The 24,603-nt window shown below is 41.9% G+C and overlaps 2 protein-coding genes across 9 annotated transcripts in view; one reads left to right on the top strand and one right to left on the bottom strand.

Moving 5' to 3' along the window:
• The window catches only part of LOC141148700 (syntaxin-binding protein 4-like), a 98,706-nt gene extending 96,610 nt beyond the window's left edge, over positions 1-2,096 (top strand). For all 4 annotated transcript variants that reach the window (XM_073636352.1, XM_073636355.1, XM_073636354.1 and 1 more), the window contains exons 21-22: positions 386-443; positions 1,418-2,096. In XM_073636352.1, coding sequence (XP_073492453.1) covers positions 386-443; positions 1,418-1,529 — 170 coding nt within the window. In that variant the 3' untranslated portion in view covers positions 1,530-2,096. The remainder of the gene's footprint in view (positions 1-385; positions 444-1,417) is intronic.
• Positions 2,097-9,299: 7,203 nt separating this feature from the next.
• The window catches only part of SEC14L5 (SEC14 like lipid binding 5), a 142,237-nt gene continuing 126,933 nt past the window's right edge, over positions 9,300-24,603 (bottom strand). For all 5 annotated transcript variants that reach the window (XM_073636348.1, XM_073636347.1, XM_073636350.1 and 2 more), the window contains exons 11-17: positions 23,826-23,896; positions 20,884-21,055; positions 20,122-20,256; positions 18,100-18,237; positions 14,213-14,467; positions 13,170-13,342; positions 9,300-10,026 (exon numbers count right to left, since the gene is read on the bottom strand). In XM_073636348.1, coding sequence (XP_073492449.1) covers positions 9,924-10,026; positions 13,170-13,342; positions 14,213-14,467; positions 18,100-18,237; positions 20,122-20,256; positions 20,884-21,055; positions 23,826-23,896 — 1,047 coding nt within the window. In that variant the 3' untranslated portion in view covers positions 9,300-9,923. The remainder of the gene's footprint in view (positions 10,027-13,169; positions 13,343-14,212; positions 14,468-18,099; positions 18,238-20,121; positions 20,257-20,883; positions 21,056-23,825; positions 23,897-24,603) is intronic.

The following is a 24,603-nucleotide window of genomic DNA, read 5'->3' as shown; positions in this document are numbered from 1 at the left end:
TTGAAAGTACTGAGAATTTTTGTACAAATTTTCATAAGAACATTTCTTTGGGAAATCTTCTAGTGCATGGCCAACTTTTATCCTGAAAAATGTTGTCTGTCCCCGTCAGTGGCATAGCATGGGCGGGGCCACAAGAGCAGTTGCCCCAGGTGCAAAATGACGTTGTGAAAAGGTGAGAGATTGGTCTGTGTACGCTCCTGTTCTGGTTCTGTCAGCAGCATGTTCACTCCTCTCTCTCCCTCTTAGACTGCATGGGCAGGTCTGGGTGGGCGGTTCAGGGTCGGAATGGGCGGAGTTGAGAACACTGAGCAGCTCGCTCCCGCTGAGTATGTGGCAGTGCACTGCTCATTTATACCATAATAATATGATGATATTGTCATTTCAGCCTGTCCACTTTCTTGTGCTGACCCCCAAATGAACAGACGGCGATCACACGAATCAGGGTAAGTTATGTTGTGGGACACACGCACACAATGTTTAATGGTCAGTTTAACTTATATATAAAATATATATATATATATATATATATATATATATATTATACACACACACACACAATATTCTCAAAAGTATTGGGACACCTGCCTTTACACGCACATAAACGTTAAAGGAATCCCAGTCTTAGTCCATAGGGTTCAATATTGAGTTGGTCCACCCTGTGCAGCTATAACAGCTTCAACTCTTCTGGGAAGGCTGTCCACAAGGTTTAGGAGTGTGTCTATGGGAATGTTTGACAATTCTTCCAGAAGCGCATTTGTGAGGTCAAGCACTGATGTTGAACGAGAAGGCTTGGGCCCTTAGTTCCAGTGAAGGGAACTCTTAAGGCGTCAGCATACCAAGGCATTTTGGACAATTTCATGCTCCCAACTTTGTGGGTACAGTTTGGGGATGGCCCCTTCCTGTTCCAACATGACTGCACACCAGAGCACAAAGCAAGGTCTATAAAGACATGGATTTGCGTGTCCTGACCTCAACCCGATAGAACACCTTTGGGATGAATTAGAGTGGAGACTGCGGGCCAGGCCTTCTCGTCCAACATCAGTGCCTGACCTCACAAATGCGCTTCTGGAAGAATGGTTCCCAAACATTCCCATAGACACACTCCTAAACTTTGTGGACAGCCTTCCCAGAAGAGTTGAAGCTGTTATAGCTGCAACGGGTGGGCTCAATATTGAACCGCACGAACTAAGACTGGGATGCCATTAAAGTTAATGTGCGTGTAAAGGCAGGCGTCCCAATACTTTTAACAATATAGTGTATATGGACTTTTTAGGAGAGACTTCATGTTTGGCACATTAAACTCTGTTTACTTATTTAGTTTTTTGTACGTTCTTGTTATATTCACTGGCACTACATCATTTCACAATATGATAAAACTACAAAAATTCTGAATGAAACCTGTATTTTTTTCCCACAGAGCCTCCAGTTCAAGTTGGCAATCTCCGACAAGAAGCACGCGGACGCACAGCCTTAGCTGCAGCGAGGAAGTGTTATACCTAACCAAAGGCTCAAAGGACAAGCCAAAATAGATATATGTGGCCTCCTGGTCTGCTGGTGGGTACAGACTACTCAGAGAACCTTAAAGTGGAAGTAAACCCTCCTATCATTTTCAGCCAAGGAAACTGCCATCTTGGCCTCTGTTTAATCTACAACTGCCATGATGCTGCACATGTGATCAGTTCTGACACCAGCCATTGGATGGTTTGACAATCTGGTTGAGAGCACAACCAATGGGAGGGTTACATTCCTGACACGTACCAGAAATGTAACTGTTATTTGAAACAGTTAAATGGGTGGGTTTACTTCCGCTTTAAAGGGAGTATGAGTACAAGTAATGAGAGCAGGTATGTTACACCAGCCATCTTAAAACAGCATTTCCCAAAGAAAGCTATTGTGGGTCCAAGTCAAGAACAAATAGAGAACTAATGAATGGAAAAACTAATGAATGGACAACTAATAGATGGAGAACTTATGAATGGAAAAACTAACAAGTGGACAACTAATGAATGGACAACTAATGAACAACTAACGAATGGACAACTAACGAATGGATAACTAACAAATGGACAACTAATAAGTGGACAATTAATGAATGGGCAACTACTGAATGTGCCAAATTTCTCACAATGCTGACTATGGCACAGGCAAGTGACATAAAAAAACAAAGGCAGCTGAAGCAGGGCCGTTTTTTTTTTTTTTTGCTGGTCCAGGTTACCGGACTACTTTATGATGGAAACAAGTTCTACAAAGACTCTAAATGCCTAAATGTTCAGTCCCTCCTATTCTATTCTCATACCGCTTTATCTGGTTACATAATCATAAGACAAACCTTCATCATTTCACCTGGACTAAACATTTCTCTATTAATCGTCTCCATTAGTGATAGACAGGTCACAGCTCTGAGATGTGGTTTCTGGGTTTCTTATTGCTCATCATGTGTAATCAAAAGCCAATATGGAAAGCCAGACTTCTTTAAAGTTCTAGCCACTACCAAAACCCCCCAAGCTTAAACCTGTTTTTTATTATTTAATGTTGAAATAATAAAAAGTTGTTCTACGTATGTTATTTTATAAGGAAAGATAAGATTTTGTGATGCTTTGAAGATACTTAAAATGTTTCTGTATGGAGAGTAACAGGACTGTTATCCAGCCTGCATTGGGACTACAGATTCCCGATCAAGGTTCAAGGTGCCTTTCACGTGGGACTTTACTGCCCCTTGGAAAAGCGATCCACGGTAGTTGAAGTCAATAGTGATGCAATGCTAGCCAAATGTTTGGCACAAGGTTGTGGCACGGTCCCACTGACTTTAATTGGTGCATTTGGCAAGCGACACCACCTGCCAAACGCATGCTAAGTTACATTTGCCGTACCAGGAAGCAAAGGTATTACATCACAGCTATGTGAATGGACTTGAACAGCTTTCATGTTGATTCATAGGTAGACAGTTGGGGGGGTTAAAAACAGGCGATTGCCACCTGTGTGAACATTAGGCAGCCACAATTTTAGATGTACAGTACTGTGTAAAATTTTTAGGCAGATGTGAAGAAATGCTGTAAATTAGGAGTATATTTTTTAATTGTTTATTTTGATCAATTTACAAATGCAAAATGAGCGAACAGAAGAAAAATCTAATTTAGATCAATATTTGGTGTGACTGCTCTTTGGCTTCAAACCAGCATTAATTCTTATACTTGCACGCTTAGTACACTTGCACAAAGTCAGTAGGTTAGGTCAGGTCAGCAATTTGTAGGATTCGAGTCAGGTGTAAGATTAACCAATACCAAGCAGGTGTTAATGATCATCAGTTTCAGATGTACTGTAGGTTGAAACACAGTCAATACCGGAAATAGAAACAGCTGTTTAGGAGGCTTAAAACTGGGTGAGGAACAGCCAAACTCCGCTACTAAGGTGAGGTTGTGGAAGACAGTTTCATGGCACAAGTCGTACAGCATGGCAAGACTGAGCAAAGCAACAAGACACAAGATAGGTAGGTTTCATCAGCAAGGTCTCTCCCAGGCAGTCTGGGGTTTCAGAGCAGTCTGGGGTTTCAAGATGTGCTGTTCAAGCTCTTTTGCTGAAGCACAAAGGAACGGGCAATGGACAATGCTTACTTCCCTTCAGTATCAGAAGATGTCCATCAGTACAGAACTGATGGAAACCAGTGGAACCCAGGTACCCCCATCTACTGTCTGGAGAAGTCTTGCCACAAGTGGTCTTCATGGAAGAACTTCTGGCCAAAAAACCATACCCCCGACATGGAAACAAGGCTAAGCTACTCAACTATGCACAAAAACATAGGAACAGGGGTGTAGAAAAATGTCAGCAGGTGCTCTGGGCTGATGAATCAAAATGTAAAATATTTGGCTGTAGCAGGAGGCAGTTTGTTGGTGAAGGGCTGGAGAGCGGTACCATAATGAGTGTCTGCAGGCGGCAGCAGTGAAGCATTGTGGAGGTTCCTTGAAAGTTAGGGGCTGAATTTCTGCAAATGGTGTTGGAGATTTGGTCAGGATCAATGGTGTCCTCAATGTTGACAAAAATACAGGCAGATCCATCATGCCCAGTGGTGTATTTTGGTTTTGTGCTGCCCTAGGCAAGACTAAAATTGCCCCCCCCCCTCCTATGTAAATTTGGCCCCCCTTCCTGTTTAATGGATGTGGCTCCCTCCATAATTGAAGGACTACAAGTCATAGCATGAATCCCTGAGATCTCACGAGAGGGAGAACGAGAGGGTGAGGGGAGAGAGAGAGAGGGGGTGGGAGAGAGGGGAGAGAGAGAGGGGGGTGGAAGAGAGAGAGTGCCAGAGGGGGGGAGAGAGAGAAAGGGGGGTGGAAGAGAGAGAGTGTGAGGGGGGAGAGAGAGAAGGGGGTGCGAGACCCCCTAGCCCTGCCTGCAGTCCCTCCTGTGCTCCCCTGTCTGTGGGTAGATGTGTGTGATGCACCTACCTCCCGTCCGTCCTCTGAGCCCTCAGTCAGCCTGTCTTCCTGTTGATGTCCCAGCTGGGAGCGGAGAGGAGGTAGAAGAAGGAGTACAGGCTCTGGGAGGTAACAGGGATGCTGTGGCCGCTGCTGCTCAGGACAGGGTGGCGCCGTGGTGGTGGAGGTCTTCTCCCTCCCAAGTTATTGGTTCTAGCCACGCTTTGGGGCCCGCCGGCCACCCACTGTGTAAGGACTCATTAGCAGCGGTTGCTGTCGGCACCAGATTGGCGGATTTTGCACTGCTGCCCTGCACCCCACCTTTACCGGATCGGCAGGACTCTTTGGTCCACACGAGCACTAGGCGCAGAGAAGGAGGAAGTTAAATCCTCCTCCGCTTTGAATTATGGGCTGAGCCAGGAAGTCGTAACCGTGATGTCACTGGTTGCTAGACACCAGGCGCCTCTAGCAACCAGTGACCAATAGAGTATCAGATGGAGGTGGGGGCGGCTTTTTTGCCGTCCCCCTAAAAAGAGCTGCCCTAGGACTGGGCCTTGTCAGACTAGGCCAAAATACAGCTCTGATCATGCCATACTATCAGAGATGCTTATGATTAGTCCTAAATTTACTATGCAGCAGGATAACAACCCCAAACAGCCAATGACATTAAGAACTATCTTCAGTGTAAAGAAGAACAAGGAGGCCTGGAAGTTTTGTTTTTGCCCCCCACGGAGCCCTGATCTCAACATCATGGAGTCTGTCTGGGATTACATGAAGAGACAGAAGGATTTAAGGCAGCCTACATCTATAGAAGATCTGTGGTTGGTTTTTCAAGATGTTTGGAACAACCTACCTGCCGAGTTCCTTTAAAAACTGCGTATATGTGTACCTAGAAAAATGTATGCTGTTTTAAAACCAAAGGGGGGTCACCCCAAATATTGATTAGATTTGGATTTCTCCTCTGTTCATTTACTTTCCATTTTGTTAATCGATAAAAAAATAAACTATTAACGTCTATTTTCTGAAAGCATTCTTAATTTACAGCATTTTTTCACACCTGCCTAAAACTTTTGCACAGTAGTGTAAATACCATCTGTAGAACAATACAGGTGGATACTACAGTGCCTTGAAAAAGTATTCATACCCCTTGAAATTTTCCACATTTTGTCATGTTACAACCAAAAACGTAAATAGATAGAGAAACACAAAGTGGCACATCATTTTGAAGTGGAAGGAAAATGATAAATGGTTTTCAACATTTTTTACAAATAAATATCTGAAAAGTGTGGCATGCATTTTTATGCAGCCCCCTTTATTCAGATACCCCTAACTAAAATCTAGTGGAACCAATTGTCTTCAGAAGTCACCTAATTAGTAAATACAACCTGTGTGTATTTTAATCTCCTTATAAATACAGCTGTTCTGTGAAGCCCTCAGAGGTTTGTTAGAGAACCTTAGGGAACAAACAGCATCATGAAGGCCAAGAACAGACAGGTCAGGGATAAAGTTGTGGAGAAGTTTAAAGCAGGGTTAGGTTATAAGAAAAAATACCAAGCTTTGAACATCTCACAGCACTGTTCAATCCATCATCTGAAAATGGAAAGAGTATGACACAAGTGCAAACCTACCAAGACATGGTCGTCCACCTAAACTGACAGGCTGGGCAAGGAGAGCATTAATCAGAGAAGCAGCCAAGAGGCCCATGGTAACTCTGGAGGAGCTGCAGAGATCCACAGCTCAGGTGGGAGAATCTGTCCACAGGACAACTATTAGTCGGGCACTCCACAAATCTGGCCTTTATGGAAGAGTGGCAAAAAGAAAGACATTGCTGAAAGAAAGCCATAAGAAGTCCCATTTGCAGTTTGCGAGAAGCCATGTGGAGGACACAGCAAACATGTGGAAGAAGGTGCTCTGGTCAGATGAGACCAAAATTGAACATTTTGGCATAAAAGCAAAATGCTATGTATGGCCGAAAACTAACACTGCACATCACCTTGAACACACCATCCCCACCGTGAAACATAGCAGTGGCAGCATCATGTTGTGGGGAAGCTTTTCTTCAGCAGGGACAGGGAAGGTGGTCAGAGTTGATGGGAAGATTGATGGAGCCAAATACAGGACAATCTTAGAAGGAAACCTGTTAGAGTCTGCAAAAGACTTGAGACTGGGGCGAAGGTTCACCTTCCAGCAGGACAACGACCTTAAACATACAGCCAGAGCTACCATGGAATGGTTTAGATCAAAGCATATTCATGTGTTAGAATGGCCTAGTCAAAGTCCAGACTTGAATCCAATTGAGACAAAACTTGAAAATTGCTGTTCACAAACGCCCTCCATTCAATCTGACAGAGCTTGAGCTATTTTGCAAAGAAGAATGTGCAAAAATGTCACTATCTAGATGTGCGAAGCTGGTAGAGACATCCCCAAAAAGACTTGCAGCTGTAATTGCAGCGAAAGGTGGTTCTAAAAAGTATTGACTCAGGGGGGCTGAATACAAATGCACGCCACACTTTTCACATATTTGTAAAAAAAATGTTGAAAACCATTTATCATTTTCCTTACACTGCACAATTATGTGCCACTTTGTGTTGGTCTATCACATAAAATCCCAATAAAATACATTTATGTTTTTAGTTGTAATATGACAAAATGTGGAAAGTTTCAAGGGGTATGAATACTTTTTTTAAGGCACTGTATATTGCAACACCCCTCTCTAATTGGTGATGTCATTGATTCCTTAATGTTTGGCTGTCTGCACTAGGTAAAGAAAAAGTGGGCGGGGTGGAGTGGTAACTAGACTAGTCAGGTTATAGTAGCTGCACGAAGGTCATGGTCACTGGGATGCAAGAATCAAAGCTGATGGACAGTTTCTACAGAAAAGGGCATGTTAAATTATACAAAAATACTGCCATGCATGACAAAAATATACATCAGCTTAGGGATCATGAACATTTCATTTCTCTGTGTATGGTATGTGCCAAGGTTTTACACCGAGCGGCCCAAATTTCCTCTTTTGGGGTCCCCCTCTTGGCTCCTCCTTTTCTTCGAGTGCCCCCATAGCAAGCTATGGGGACACTTCTGCGGGCTTGATCCCAAGCCAGGCTGTGTGCATCTGTAGACAGACACAGCACACCTTTTCCCCACCCTCCACTCCCCCATAACAGGCTTTGACCTTTGACTGGATATATATATATATCAGTAGAATACAGAATGGTTAGAACCTCAAAAACATAAAAAAATAAGAAAGAAAGGAATACCTATCAAGGACTGTTTAACTGTCCATCAGGACTGTTAAAGCCTAGACTTGAAGAGTGCTTCTTGAATGGGAATGGTTAAAATCCTTGTCAGGTTTTTTTTTTTTTTTGCTTGTCCCATGACTTTTTCTTTTTTGCTTGTCCCTTGACTTCATGTCTTGAAGTCACAACAGGAAGTGAGAGAAAATCATGGGGACATCTGTTCAGTGATAATTTTATAAAGTTATTACTTAACAGGTGTCCCCATTATTTCCCCTCACTTCCTGTTCTGGTCCCCCCCCCCCCCCCATCCTCTGCTTAACTATGGATTTCCCAGCAAGTTCTGTCCTGGTGGCAATGGTCAATGAAACAAAAACATTACACTAAGGGGTTCAACAAGGAAATGCCAAAGTACCATAAACCTCAGGGGTCCATTTATAAGAAAATTATATATCCTCATAATTTGTCTAGAATGTTTATTTCCTATGATCGACCTAGTGGTCATATTGCAGTATTTTTCCTGAATTGGGAAAATACCGCATTTTGGCCACTAGTTACATAATCATAGTAGGTAAACGTACTGTATTGGGCAAATTACATGTATTATTATTTGTGAGAACTGTGTGAATGCTTGAGATATTTAGACAGCAACTTTTTTTTAAGCAGACCCCACAGTGTCTGATTAGAATACATTTTCGTGTATTCGACTTCACTAAACCGGAACCGCTTTTCATTGATACACATTCCTCTGCGAATCTGAACTTCAATATTTATCATAGGAATAATTAACACTCCTTGATGACTTACCAACTTCTCAAAGGGTGGAAGATCCCTAAGAAAACCGAATTACCTGTCTGATTCAGTATTTGAGGATTCCACGTTTTGCCTATTGAGGACTTATAGCATGGTTATTAAGAAGCCTCCATAAACCTAGTATAACTTAATAATGAAAGCAGAACTGCCTGGGCTACTCTTAAGCCATTATGGTTTTTCCTTTCATATTGTTTCCAGCTGATTGTTGGTATGTGGGAGCAACAAAGTCAGTTTTACTATTCACTTTATCTGCAATTCTTAATATAGCTGGGGCATCAGATCTGCATGGTGCTGCAATGGGAATAGCATTATAGCCCTTGCACGTGCCCTTACTCTGGTACCCATAGCAGCTCCACCAATGCTTATCAGCGAAATGATGTAGGATATTAGGCAAAAGGTATGACAAATAAACATACTTAAAGTATAACTAAAGTCAAAACTTTTTTTTAGTTTTGGATAGAGTTAAGAGGGATTAGAACACGTCAGTCTGTGTTGCGGTCTGTGCCCCCGTTAAGGAGATTCATCCTCTCTATTTGTCCTGTCTACCATTATTATTGAAAGTGAAAGTAAAAGAAAACCCAATTTGGGGTTGTCCCCAGACAAGTAATAGAGGGGAAATCTACCAAAGGGGCACTAGTTCTGTTGACCTGGGGGTACCTGTTTGGCTATGGGACAGGAAGTGAAGGGAAATCTCTGTAATAGGACAGAAAGGGCAAAAAAAAAGTAAAAATCTGACAGGGGTTATAACCTTCCCTTACTCTATCCAAAATGAAAAAAAAAAAAGTTTTCCTGGTAGATCTACTTTAATACATTAAAAGGTAAAAGAAAAAGACATCAAATCTTCTTCTAAGAGAGTTTAATTTCATTAAGAAATATTGGCCTGAGTTCACTCTGAAAAAAAAGTCTGTGTAAATAAGTTAAATAGATAAAGGCAAAGTATTAGAAAATAGCCAAAAGGTGCTGGCAGTGTAGGATGGCTAGTTCAGAAAACCTACACATCATAGCTAAGGCTGTCCTACAAACCAAGGTGCCAAAGTTACAGTGATCATTTGTCCATCATAGTCATTTCAGGTTCGCCCACCACTCTATGCTTGGCTGAAGTGTTTTCAGCCACCAACTGAAACTTGGTTAGTGGTGGTAGCTGCATAATAAATTAGTACCAAACTTATGAGGTAAATTGCCATTCTGTCGCTTCTTGGTATTTGGTTTCAATAGATATCACAATCATGACTCGGTTGATGTCTCTGGGCACAAAAACCCAGAAGATTTCAAAGCTCCAAAATGCAAGGAGATTCAGTTTCAGTTATGTGCTTTAAGCTGGCTCTCTGGAGCTGGTGGTGCCAGATTTTACCATGGCACGTTCAAGGATTAGGCGAGGACCCGCAAATCCTCTGTTGAAATAAATAAGGCCAGTTGTGCGCATAGGGTCAGAGAGTCAAAGGGGGCAAAGCCCCAGGGCCCTCTGTTATCTGGAGACCATAGAGCCAGTGTGAGACTTGTTGGAAGAGTTGGTGACCCCGCTTAGCTGAGAGAAGCCACTGCAGGATTCCAGGCTTGACATTGACCCCCTGAAGAATAAGAATAATTCATGTTAAAGCAGAACTTTACCTATAACAACTTGATAACGAATAATGTTCTTTGGTAAGGGACATACATTCCACATTATTATTCTACCAAAATCAGTGTGTGCTGTAAATCCAGCATTGCTCCTTTTTCTTTTTGCTGGAGGCCGCCATTGTGCTGAAGCCAAGAGCCCCTGAGCAGAAGTAAAACTTGAAACTGTCAGCAGGTCAGCCTCCAGTGGCTCTGATTTTCATCACAGTGCCGAAAAAAGACAGAAACTGAGCATGTGCAGAGCAGGGTGAGCCAGTGTATTACTGGATTCTAAACAGTATGGGGAATTATTTTTAATGTTTTACATAGCTAGCAGGACTTAAAATGTCAATAAACCCACATCATAAAAAAACTCTCAATAAATGCTGTATTACATGTTGTTCATACGTATTCAGTCACTATGAGATTAGTTTTCTGTATTCTGCAAAAAAAACGGTTAATCCTGCTGCTCTCTGTCTCCACCTTCTGTTAATGTCACCAATTCACCTAGGGATTTTGCAGCTGTGGTGGCAACTCTGCACATGCTCAGTTTTCAGTGAGTTTCTATGATGAGCATTTCCTCCCCATCACATTTGAGTAGCCCATGTGACTATAGAGTCACACATGTGGGCAGATACACAGTAGTAAATGACAGCCCACTCCCTCCCTCCTCCTTCATGCCCACTAACCAGCTAAACACATTGGGGGCGGGATATTACATGTAGATAGAAGGAGGCTTCGCCTCCCTCTTATTCTAAGACACAGGCTAGAGGAGCGTGACACAGCCTGTGCCTGGCAGAAATCCATCCACACCATGTTAGTGCTAAAAAATAATAAAGATTTCATCTTAAATATATATTTGTATGAAAATTTCAAACAGTTTATTGATATTAATTCTGTATTTTTACTTTGTATTCCAAAGGCTTTTTTTTTTTTAAACATGTGACCAGCAGCAGAGGACTAGAAGTTCCTCCTGCTTATGTTTCCCTGCAGACAGGCTGGAAAAGAGCTGGGTCATGTGACAGCTCTATATCGATTAGGAAAAAGGTACTTTTTTTAAATTAAAATAATTACAGTGTCATCATCCATATACAGAAATAGAAGGGACAATGTACATTAAACAGTGTGTGTTTAGTATCACTTTTTTTTTTTTTTTTACTAAAGTTCTATTTTAAGCCATTCAAAGTATTATTTGTAGGGAACCTGCCAGGATAGCAATATGGAAATCCCTATTGCAGAACAAACGTGAAGCCTAGGAAGTGTTGGGACAGTGCCTTAACAATATATATATACACAGTATGTCACAAAAGTGAGTACACCCCTCACATTTTTGTAAATATTTTATTATATCTTTTCATGTGACAACACTGAAGAAATGACACTTTGCTACAATGTAAAGTAGTGAGTGTACAGCTTGTATAACAGTGTAAATTTGCTGTCCCCTCAAAATAACTCAACACACAGCCATTAATGTCTAAACCGCTGGCAACAAAAGTGAGTACACCCCTAAGTGAAAATGTCCAAATTGGGCCCAAAGTGTCAATATTTTGTGTGGCCACCATTATTTTCCAGCACTGCCTTAACACTCTTGGGCATGGAGTTCACCAGAGCTTCACAGGTTGCCAATGGAGTCCTCTTCCACTCCTCCATGATGACATTACTGAGCTGGTGGATGTTAGAGACCTTGTACTCCTCCACCTTTCGTTTGAGGATGCCCCACAGATGCTCAATAGGGTTTAGGTTTGGCTAGTCCATCACCTTTACCCTCAGCATCTTTAGCAAGGCAGTGGTTGTCTTGGAGGTGTGTTTGGGGTCGTTATCATGTTGGAATACTGCCCTGTGGCCCAGTCTCCGATGGGAGGGGGTCATGCTCTGCTTCAGTATGTCACAGTACACGTTGGCATACTATTGTGAGATTCACATTATTGTGAGATACTATATATATATATATATATATACACACACACACACTTATACAGTATATATGCTCTGATTTAGAATCCTGACTTTACTCTAAATTCACTAGACCCATGCTTGTTCAAGGTCAGTGACTCAAAGTTTTGAACAAGAGACAGCCAGCAATTTTCGAAAGGCAGTCTGCAATGGCATGCACCATATGTCTCTCAATATACAGTCAATTTATTTTAAACTTCATACATCAGAGACAATACACACAATCATGGGGTCTCTTTGCCTCTGACATCTGCTAAAAAGTGTCAAATCAGAGTAATACCTAAAAACTCAGTCAATCACTAAATTTGAAGATAGCAACCAATTTTAATGCATATCCTATTGGCTGGACTGCATACCGTCCATTTGCTTCTCTGCTGCCATGTTTGCTTGCAATAGTGAAAAAAAAAACAACTGTGTAAGCTCAAAATACAGGCTTATGCCCTGTACATACGGTCGGATTTTCCGACGGAAAATGTGTGATAGGACCTTGTTTTCCATCGGAATTTCTGACACACAAAGTTTGAGAGCTTGCTATAAAATTTTCCGACAACAAAATCCGTTGTTGGAAATTCCGATCGTGTGTACACAAATCCGACACACAAAGTGCCACGCATGCTCAGAATAAATTAAGAGACGAAAGCTATTGGCTACTGCCCCATTTATAGTCCCAACGTACTTTTACGTCACCGCGTTTAGAACGATCAGATTTTCCGACAACTTTGTGTGACCGTGTGTATGCAAGACAAGTTTGAGCCAACATCCGTCGGAAAAAATCCATGGATTTTGTTGTTGGAATGTCCGATCAATGTCCGACCGTGTGTACAGGGCATTAGAGATTACAAACAGCTGATGACTCTCTCCCCGTCCACCTAGGTGACAGCACAGGGTGCCGGTGCCTTTGGGGCTATTCACCAAGCAACAGTACTGTCATGTGGGCATGAGGGAGAACAGTCACAAGCTGTCCATACTTGAAAGTACCAAGTATATCCTCTTTCCTAGGAGCTGGACAGCGCATCAAGGAGCAAAGGAAATGTATATTTTTGCTGGTAGGGCTGCCATTAAAGTAGATATGCTGCTTTTTCACTGCATGGGTAAAATCTGGGTTTCGTTTAAGTCATTTTCTTACTAAGACCCAACTATCCTTTGAAATGGAACACTGTCTTACCTGAAGTCCTCTGATGCCAGAACCTCGAAGTAATACAAGACTTTACACTTGTTACTGGAGACCTGAAGTGAGGCCAAAACATCATCTACTCGGACAATGCTGGTGCCAGACGATGAGCTGTGCATCTTCCACTGAAGGATGTAAAACCCGGGCCAGCGAGTCACATGAGAACCCTGGCGAGACAAAAAGGGTTTGGGTCTTCTGGAATAGGGGCAGCATAAATAATTCCTAAAGCGGAACTTCAATCTCTCAATCAACATTGACTATTTTTAATATCCTTATGCTGCTAGCCTTAGCAAGTAGATAGGAAGGTATATTATATTTACTTATTTTATTTTAATTTTTTACATTTCTTCACTTACTTCCTGGTTTCCATGACTACGCCAAAAGGATATCATACATTCCAGGGGTCTTCAGGAGGGGTTTTCTCAGCTAAGCACACCTTCCTGCCTGCATGCCTGAGCTAAGGGCAGATGGATTACAGGAACGCTACATAAATCATCTGCCCTTACTCAAAATGGCCACAGTCAGAAATGCTAGGGGGATGTTTTTCTAAGTGACTTCTCAGCAAAATAAAGCACGGAGGCATGAATTAGTGGGGGAGTTTGCTTTGGATATAAAACATGTATTAAATAGCATTTTTGGTTGGTGCTGTATTATAATATTAATAGTAACTGTAATCACTCAAGACTACTTAGTAACTTAGTAACTTAGTAGCATTAGGTAAAAACACTAGGCTTCTTTAGGTTTGGAAATGAAAAACGACTTAAAGGTGATCTGTTTAATCCATATATATATCTAAAGCTGGTTTAAAGATTTGGCAGAGTGTTTTTTGCATTTTTTTTATTCCATGGAGAGTGCAAAGGGCAAGGGGACATTAGTTACAAACGAAGGGTGAAACCATACTGCCATTATATGGGATCTCCCAAAGACTTTGTTTTGCCTTTCTTAGACCAAAATGTCTGCGTTTGTATGAGGCTTGGTGGACCTGTCTCTTCCCTACCTACACAACTATGTCAAAAACATGTTGGGAGGTGACATACCTGGATACTCTCTCCTTCTTTGCAGATGAGTGGAGCTTCAACCCAGCTGTAGTCCACCCCCAGCACCCAGTTCTTGTCAATCAGCTGAACGTTATTGCTGGTGCTGGCGGTGGAAGGGACCGAGGAGGAGGAGGCGTCCTTCTGATGGGTCACTGGGACCCTCTTGGAGTGGAAGAGGCTAAACACCACATCTCCACGGAGCACGTCAAAGTCCCACGTGATAACAGACTCCACCTCGAGAATCTCCGCTGATATCTGCGGAAAGAAGGCACAACGACAAGATGTCTGAGACTGGACTAGAGCAAATTCTTTACAGGTTCTTGTAAAAGTGCCCACACATAAAATAATTATCAGTCAAGTTGGACTTTTTAAGACCTCAATACCAATATTTAGGCCATTAATGAGGAGTGGACAATGACCTGACTTGATTGTTTCACATTGACTATCTGTCCTAGAACATGGTCATTGTATTACCTATAGATTGTCCTGTGCACAGTTCTGAAGTTCGGAAGAACTTACACAATTGTACTCATACACATTTATGGTGTTGTGGAAAAAAACAGAGCTCCTGATATTGGAACCCACTGGGGGGGGGCTGGGTACTTTGCTGAATGTGCACTACTTCTGTCCATCAAGTGAATGGAACAAGTTACTAAAGCATACGCTACAGAGACAGCATGTCCCTTTCCATCATTTTGCAGGAGACATACTCTTCTGTGGTACTAGAATATGTGTAACTTCATGAAAAGCAATAAACTGTTCTCCATAACTGGGTGCTACCCTTCTAGGAAAAAACAGCAGGGAGGAGGAGAAAAGCCAAGCTACCTTCCTTTGTTACATGAAAGGAGGCATTTCTTGCATATGTCTAGGCACACATATGTTAAAGTTTAACTCCAAATATAAAGGATACAAAATGAATGCAGCTTTGGATTCATTCATTCTGTATCATAAAATTATTAATTTTTTAATTCAAGCAGTGTAAGTACCCCAATATGACCTGATATCAGCTTCCTACAAATCCCGGAACTCATGCTGGGAGAGGGAGAAGCAACACAATGAGCTAAAATCATGCTACAGTGCTCCTGAGCTAACACGGGTCATGCTGATAGGAGTAGAGCGACAGGGACACCAGTTCATTAGTCTGCTACTTCTCCTTCATTGTCCAGTCACAGGCTGGGGGAGTAAACAAGACCTGTAAAGTGTTGCTTAAAGTGGTAGTAATAAACTCCCATTGGGCATTTGTACCTACAGGTAAGCTTGAAATAAAGCTTACCTGTAGGTACAAGGATTAGCTCCTAAACGATGCAAGTTTAGGAGTTATTGTGTCTCTGCAGCCAGTGACATCACATGCGCATGCACTCTGAAGGAACGGCATACTTGTGCTGTTCCTTTAGAGCTCTGAGACGTCATCACGGCTCAGCCATTCAAGCGGCCAGAGCCCGCAAACCCAGAAGGATGACCGGGTGAAGATAGAGGCCCTGTCAGCGGTGACAGCGCGCCGTTAATGGGCTTTGTTTCAAGGTAAGTCTTTCATAATGTGCTAGTATGTGATGCATACTAGCACATTATGACATGCAATGAGAATTTTTTCTTTTTTTTTTATACACGTTTACTACTGCTTTAACTGAGAAATCAGGTCTCCTATGCTTTTGGACAAGACTGTACTGTGTGGTAGAGCTCTGTAAATATCAGGACTTGATGGGCAGAAATTTAAACCCTTTATATGTAACTTTTTCCATTATATGTAACTCATCTGTGTTTAGCTGGAGTTCAGCGTTAACACACTATTCCAAGTATACATGCAATATATTCTACATTTATATAATGTGATAGATAGACAATACTTTCGCGCCTTTGGTAAAAAATAAAAAAATATAAAAAAAAAAAATTACAAAGTATATAATGAGTGAATTGGTGAGTGGAAAACCACACACTCAAAAAGCCACAAATACAAGCTGCTCCCCTTAATTTGAATGGAACAATCAAATAAGTAATGGTGTGAAATAGGGGGCGCTAGAGACCTAACAAACATATGCTTCTGCCATTAAGTGCACTCACTAACCAAATCAATCTCAGTGGACTGGGTGGTGCTGATTGTGCTGAACTAGTGATACCACAAACACATGATTTATACTACAAAAATAATAAAATACAATGAAAAAATATTAATTAAAGAATCCAGTGAAAAGAATTTTTTGAACAAAATTAGTGCAAGTGAAATGAATAAATCGTGATGTCTAATAGTCCCAATCCATTGAAGAGATCAGAGCAAAGCAGTTGAAACCAACATCACAGCAGACACATGGATCCTCACAAATGCAACAATTTAAGCGTTGATATAAAGGTTCCGTCACCCAAGAGGAAAAACACCTGAAGGTAATAGATATCTGCTTACCAGATACCAATGACTTCTTTAACTAAAAAGAAAGTCATTAGTGCTTGTACAGGATTGTGCCTGTTCACATGAAGGCTGGAAGGCTGGATGGTACTTTAGGCATTGAACCCTCCCGTCCCATTCATTCAGGATAGGAAATATGAGAAACAAAAAGGAATCCTCATAGCGTAAAACCGTTTAATATATAAAATTAGAGAACAATAAAATAGCCAAATGGCCTCTTACATTGGACGGTGCCTACCCGGCACTGGGACTGCTCGCATGTCAGGGTGAGTAGAGTCAGGAACCCTTCGCATCACATCGCACATGCGGCGTGCGTTCCACTCCGTGCGTCTAGCTAACCAGCTAATCCGGAAGTAGGTGGGACGAATCTGGACATGTGACCACGTACCGCTCCGACGTACGTTTCGTTTGTGAACGCTTCCCTGATGACGTTCACAAACGAAACGTACGTCGGAGCGGTACGTGGTCACATGTCCAGATTCGTCCCACCTACTTCCGGATTAGCTGGTTAGCTAGACGCACGGAGTGGAACGCACGCCGCATGTGCGATGTGATGCGAAGGGTTCCTGACTCTACTCACCCTGACATGCGAGCAGTCCCAGTGCCGGGTAGGCACCGTCCAATGTAAGAGGCCATTTGGCTATTTTATTGTTCTCTAATTTTATATATTAAACGGTTTTACGCTATGAGGATTCCTTTTTGTTTCTCATATTTCCTATCCTGAATGAATGGGACGGGAGGGTTCAATGCCTAAAGTACCATCCAGCCTTCCAGCCTTCATGTGAACAGGCACAATCCTGTACAAGCACTAATGACTTTCTTTTTAGTTAAAGAAGTCATTGGTATCTGGTAAGCAGATATCTATTACCTTCAGGTGTTTTTCCTCTTGGGTGACGGAACCTTTATATCAACGCTTAAATTGTTGCATTTGTGAGGATCCATGTGTCTGCTGTGATGTTGGTTTCAACTGCTTTGCTCTGATCTCTTCAATGGATTGGGACTATTAGACATCACGATTTATTCATTTCACTTGCACTAATTTTGTTCAAAAAATTCTTTTCACTGGATTCTTTAATTAATATTTTTTCATTGTATTTTATTATTTTTGTAGTATAAATCATGTGTTTGTGGTATCACTAGTTCAGCACAATCAGCACCACCCAGTCCACTGAGATTGATTTGGTTAGTGAGTGCACTTAATGGCAGAAGCATATGTTTGTTAGGTCTCTAGCGCCCCCTATTTCACACCATATAATGTGATAGGTTGTCTTTGGCTTTTCTTTGCTGGTGGTGCCTAAAGACAATTGGACTTGGCTTCAATAATACCACATATCAATATAACAATACCAATATACTAAATTAGATTCTGGCTGTCATTCTTCCATTGTAACTTAGAAGAATTAAGCTGCATGTGATTGAGTGCTATGGACAAGTCCAATGTTTGTTGAGTTTTTGTAGCCCAGCTGTGTATGTTCTCTCGGTCACTAACCTCATGCGGGGCTCCCTTGTTGATATAGGCAGAGTGGTAGATGGTCTCCGTCCACAATCGGATATGATCGGACGTTTCTGTTTCGTCATCTGACTGGTATAATGTTTTGGGAACCAATCCGCCTTCTGGAATGTTACACTGCAAAACACAGCCAACACTTGGGTTATCAATGTGTCTTTACCTTGACATTGGGCTTTTGTTTGCTTTAAATTGGGTTGTGCATTCTCATACATGTCTAAGGGAAGGCAAAACTTGCTTGAAGGAAGTCTATTGAAGATCAAAAAGAGGCCAACTGCATGTCAAATGCACCTGTCAGTGAATTCTTAATAATCTCTGAATGTCTCAAATGTGCGTCAAACTAATGCTACCAAAACAAGCCCAAAGCCTGTTGATACAGGCTCCTACATTGATGTTAAAATCCTAATATGTGTCTTTTCAGAGATCTTGCTGTTGGCGTATCTAAGGCAGGGTTTCTCAACCAGAGTTCCATGGAACCTTCTCCTCCTCCAGAGGTTGCTAGGGGTTCCTTGAGCAATGGGCAATTTCTGCCTCTCAGATAAGTTCCCACTGACACCATTTATCTTTTTAGCTATCTGCAAGGGGGTAATTCTTCCCAATGACCACAAGTGTAAGGAGCATTCTTCCCATTGACCATCACACTAATGAATCATGAGTTGTAGATATAGTCATTTTTAGCAGGGGTTCCCTGAGACTGGAAAGTTTCCCTGCATTGAAAAGGTTGAGAAATGCCAATCTAAGGCATAAAAGAAGCCATGGGCTGTGACTCAGCTAACTAAGCTCAACCTCTAACCAAAAAATAACTTTTAGCTGGGTGGGTGGACTACACCTTTAAAAAGGCAAAGTTCATTTTACGTTTCATTTTTTTTACGGTAAATCAGTGTTTCCTTCTGGTCCCTCCACCATGAAGCATTTATTTTATCTTCCTACTTCCCTTATTGTACTTTGCAGATGGTATGAATATCCCCTAGTTCGTACTAATGATGATCAAGAAGCCTGAAACAGGCTGGGCACCAAGGTGAATGCCCAAGCAGAATCCAGTACCTGAAGCAACATTACAAGCTGTCTCTATAACATAGGGTCCCGGTACGGCTTCTAAGGCTTTACTAAGGTTGCATCAATCCAGGTACAATATTTCTATATTTGAAATGAAAAGACAGTGAGAGTTGACTGAAGGAATCGAAGATAAAATAATAATGGAAAATGAAAAAACAGTTAGGCTAAGGATGATTTTCTCTGTAAAGGAGAAAAGGTCCACCATCTTCAGACACTAAGACAAAACTGAGGACCTACAGAGTGAGGGTTTAGGGGAGGAACCCATGGGCATGTCCTCTAAAGCATTGCCAGTGTCCAATCACCTGAAATTACATGCCTATAACCCATTGTGTATGAATACTCTGCCTGTGTCCTAACATACAGGGTTTATTCCCAATTTTAGGGTAGTGGGTAGAGCCTTGAAAATTATTCCTTTCTGCTTGTGGGACAACCCAACAATCACTTATATATACAATAGATGTGGGCTATTGTTATAGAGCTGTTTATTTCAAACTGCATACGGCTGTGTCAGACTTGTAGGTCATCAGTGCAGTTCATGGAAACCATGGCATCTATGAAGGAGGGTTTGGGGACCATTGGGACAAGTTATGGTGGCGCGGGTGGTAAATTTGTAGGGCTCCACCAACTATCATAAATGTATTAAGCCCCTTATTTTTTGCATCTATTTTTGTATAATTCATAGTTACGTGCAGTCAGGTGCAGAGAAGGAAGAAATTCAAACAGACCTGTTACTTGTTTGAATTTTTTTGCATGTCAGTGATTGCTAGAACCATGTGGACCCCAAAGTCAGAAAGCCTTTTTTTTACACAAAGATGGCATTTTTTTTTCTCCAAAAACTATAAGAATTTTGCAAGGTATGGGCAATACTCTTTTTCAGTTCTATCATCATAGTTGTAACTGATGTACTAGAAATCTGGTGTTAAAAAAAGACAGTTTGTAGATTCTTACCACACACTCTCCTCCAAGGAAATCTGGGATGATCTCTTTGTCCACGTAGTCGGCGATTCCTCCTGGACCCTGATAGTTGTTTCCGCTGTAGATCAAGAATTTTTTTCTGGAGTTTTCGTTGATGAATGGACTGACCTAGGAGATAATGTGTACTCAGGAACCATGTGAAGGCAACAAGTCCAAATAAAGTATTAAAGTGGTAGTAAACCATCCTAAAAAATTGATCCCTCCAGCGGCACTGTCACCACAAGGAATCCATCTTCATCCGGTCTTCCTTTCGAATTCATGAGCTCTGGTCATTTGAATGACCGAGCCACAATAATGCAACTCCCACGGGATTTACAGCGGTGGCACAGCTCTCTCAATGGATTCCATGTTGTCCATTGAGAGCCCAGTGTGCATGTGCCAGTGATGTCACCGGCTGCTACACATGTAAATATCTCCTAAACTGTGCAGGCACAAAGTGATGAAAAATCTAACCTTTACAGTTGTCACTGAAGTAGGAAGTGGAAATCTTCCACTGGGGACCCTCTTTTCGTGACAGCTTTCTAAGAGAGACTTTCTTCTCACTTCGGGGAACTTTCCTCTTACTTCTTGTTACAAATCAAGGAGAAATCTCTCCAATGGCATACAGACAGCATAAAAAGTCAACAGAGCTTCTAAACATACCCCAATCCATACCAATTGTAAAAAAAAAAATGGCTATAGATACACTTAAAGCAAAGTGATAAATTAATGCAGAACAGCCTTTTCTCCACTCACCAGCGTCCACAGAACTGGAAAGACTCGGGGAGCTCGTACAATCAGAAGTCTTCCTAGTGTTTCTGGGTAATTGGCCTCAACAACCTCTATTATCCTGAGTAAGGCCTTCACTCCAGGCCTCCAGAGGTGTCTCATGTTAAGCCCTTCCAGGTCCACAAGACAGGTCCAGGATCTGTGGGAAGACATGTAGACATAATGTTTATTAACCCAGTAATTCTCAACCCTTTTTCAGTCAGGGCACCCTTTAAAATTATGGACAATCTCGAGGCACCCTCTGAAATTATGAACATAATGAGGCGTCCCATTCTTGAGGCGTCCCATTCTAAAATGTAAAAACTATTCTGATAGTTTTTCATAATGCATCAACATCAATACACATGTAGGACACCCAATGTTAGAGGTGATTTTTTCTCCAAAGCAAAAACACTTTTGCAAACTGGTACTGACTAGTAGTTTTTCTTCATCACTTAGCTAATGTGACCCCAAAGCTGATGGAGAGGGGCAAGGGGGGGTCAAACAAGGATGATATGCAGGTGCAGGCAACTGACATCCTCCTTATCAATTGATGATGTCATTGGTCATTAGGAGGTTGGCAGCTAGAAGGTTGTAATGGTGCACAATGGAAACTGGTGGTTTTGTGTAACTAAAATGCAGGTTTCATCCAACCGCTAGCATGTTTACAATTTTGGGCCAATTTTTAGGCATATTGCCAAGGCACCCCTGAGAAAACCTCAAGGTACCCTGATTGAAAAAGGCTGTATTAACCTATGTACCCAGGGAAAAATTCACCTCTGTGATCTTTTATAGCACAGTGTCATAGGCCAAACATGAGAGTCATTTTCAGATTTGCTTAAAGCCAAAGTCCAGGTTGTGCAGGCGCTCCCACTGGAGTATTTCCCTTTTATGAATTTTTTCGTATATGCACCTTTTATGGCACTATCTTTGGTCATGTGATGCCCTCGAGTCCTTGTCCTCTGGCTGTGGTAGACAGTCCTGTATGATGAACAGGGACATATAGTGTCAAGGGTCCTGTAATGTGGATTATTCAGAGTGGGAGTCCAGCACAGCCTGATGATGCTCCTTTATGGGGTGTGATTTAGGATAACAAGAAGTGGAATAACCCTGGGCGCCATAAAACTTGGAACAGAAGCTGTGTCTGGGACCGAAGGAGGAAATAGGTTTCAGGTTTAACTGTGGAAACGGTGAGTATTGCTTCTGGACTTCTTTTGTTAAACAGGAAGGGGGGAGGTGTATTAAGTTTTAATGTAAGAGTTGGTCTTTAAAGTGAATGAGGTCCCACCAGAAGCTTATATTTACCTTCCTTTCAGCTGCTGGAAACAAAGAGAAATACCCTGTATTTCCAATTAATGGAAAGCATAAGAATTGTTCTCCATAACAGCACTGATTGGTAACATCAGGGCAAGAGAGAGTGCTTAGCCCTGAGTAAGTTCCAATACATGATTAATACTTTCTTTCCTTGCTTCTGCTATGCTTCCTGCTGACAGGATCTGGATCACCTGCTGGTGGCACTGTCTTCCCAGAGCAGAAGGTTGTAGTTTTGGTGTCCACCAGCATGTGTCTCCCAGCAGCCAGCAGATCCCAGTAATCAGTTTTCACTTAATGCTGGCTGTTGGGAGGGTATTTAGGTCCTCCCCTACTAGTGCCTTCCACTCCAGTGTTTTGCTGCTGCCAGATACTGTTTGCCATGGATCCTGATCTTGCTCCTTCCCTGTACCCTGCTGCCTTGTACCTGCTCCCCCTTGTTCCTGATCCCAGTTTTCGTTCCCCCTTCCCATCTGCTCCCCGCACCTATGGTTTTTCCTTGCTGTTCTGTGTTCCTCATTTTGTATATAGTTAGTAGTTAGGCTCCCTGTTTATTAGGTTGATAAGTTAGTTATTCTATCATTGGGTTTTTGGTTTACTTATATTTTTAGGTTTGCTTTTTGCTGGTGTTTGGATGGATTTTGTTTCACTGTAAAAAAAATCTTACATTAAAGTGTAAGTTCACTTTACAGAAAATCTGTAAGGTGAACTTATACTGGACCCCCTTCCCATCGCACCCGGTCTCGCAAACCTGGAGTCTGGCAATCACCCATTCTGACACAACGTATAGCCGCTTTACCAGTCCGGGGATTTGAATTCCCAGCGGCTGGCTCTCTTCTTCGCCTGCGGTGACAGGACAGGCTAGGTGGGTTCTGATTGGTTGGCGCTGTCCATGTGACGGCACCGACCAATTAGAATACTCCTAAACGTACCTCCTGACAAGGTACGTTTAGGAGATTAAGCCGAGGGGATTTCTAAGCCTCGGACCAGTGAGGCAGCTATACGAGGCCTCCTAGCGGGTGATCAGTGAGCTCCAGGTCAGCAGGACTGGGGGGGGGGGGGGGGGGGTGAGGAGGGGGTCCAGTGTAAGTTCACCTTACAGATTTTTCTGTAAAGGTGAACTTACCCTTTAAATATATATGGTCTGTTCACAGTTTTTTGAGTGTAGCTATGCAGATTTGGCCATCCTGCTGCTGATTACTGACACCTACTTACTAAGGCTGCAGAGATTTCTCCTTACAGTTCCTCTATGACCCAATTCATGAGTGTAACAAAATGCGCCAAATTTTATCTCAGCAACGGTTTATCAAAAGTGCTAACCTTACTGCCTGATACAGATAGCCACTAAAGGCAGAATCTAGAAATCTGTATGTGGAATACAATGAGGAAAATTAAGGTGTAAAAGAAGTCACATGGAAAATAATTTTTTGTTAATATTTACAATAATAACCCAAAATCAACATAGAGGAAATTAACCTTTGCCAAAGAAAAGAATATTTTCAGCCATGTTACTTTGAGCTCTGTTTGGCTGCATTGCTGAAAATAATGATCTTTATAAATTAACAAATGAAATAAGCAAAAACAAGGAGGGGCTGTTACACCTAATGCTGTTCACTGACCTTATTGGTGAGCCAAACAGATGAGTATTTTCCTCACATCTCCTCTGACCTTCCTCACTAATAGAGAGAACCTGTTACAGGACACAAAACATGCAACTGATATAAAGATATTTATATTGAGTACCAAATCATTCATCAAAAATACCCAATATTCCCAAAGGATATGAATCCACTTTGTGCAAGTCAAAATCTTTTGCAAAGCATGCCATTATTGCAACCTTTTTTTCTATAACAAAACCTAATTTTTAAACCGATATATTGATGCCTCTTTAGTCAAAATCAATCAAAGTCTGATTTGGAAAAAAATATTTTTACAACATCCATGAAGACTACCAAGATTCCCATCTATGCCTTAGACCACAAAAAATGTGAAAATAAACCAAAAGTCAAAACTCTTTTCTAGTTTTTCACAGGTTGGAAGGGTGTTAGGTCCTTTGTCAGTTTTTTTTATTGCTGTCTGTGTCCCCACTGGGAATTTTCACTCTCTCCAGGGCCAGGCCAAGAGGTAAGCAGAAGAAGAGGCCACCTTGGGTGATTCAACAGTAGGGGGACACAAAAAAAAGCAAGACCTGCCATGCCCTGGCCTTTTCCCGGCAATGACCCCCTCTATTGACCTTTGTAACCAAGACAGAAAGTTGTGGGAAATACAAAGTTTTAGCCCTCATTCTCAATTTCGCATAGCTGGAGTAAGCTGGAGATTTTCTTGCGCGATTTGCATGTGATTTTGCGTGTCGCATAGGCTAGCCTATTCACTTCAATGGACTGCCTTACGCGGGTT

The sequence above is a fragment of the Aquarana catesbeiana genome, linkage group LG06, assembly GCF_042186555.1.
Source record: "Aquarana catesbeiana isolate 2022-GZ linkage group LG06, ASM4218655v1, whole genome shotgun sequence".
In the NCBI taxonomy this organism is placed as follows: domain Eukaryota; kingdom Metazoa; phylum Chordata; class Amphibia; order Anura; family Ranidae; genus Aquarana; species Aquarana catesbeiana.
Note: the sequence above shows the minus strand (reverse complement) of the source record. Positions and strands in the feature narration are given on the sequence as shown.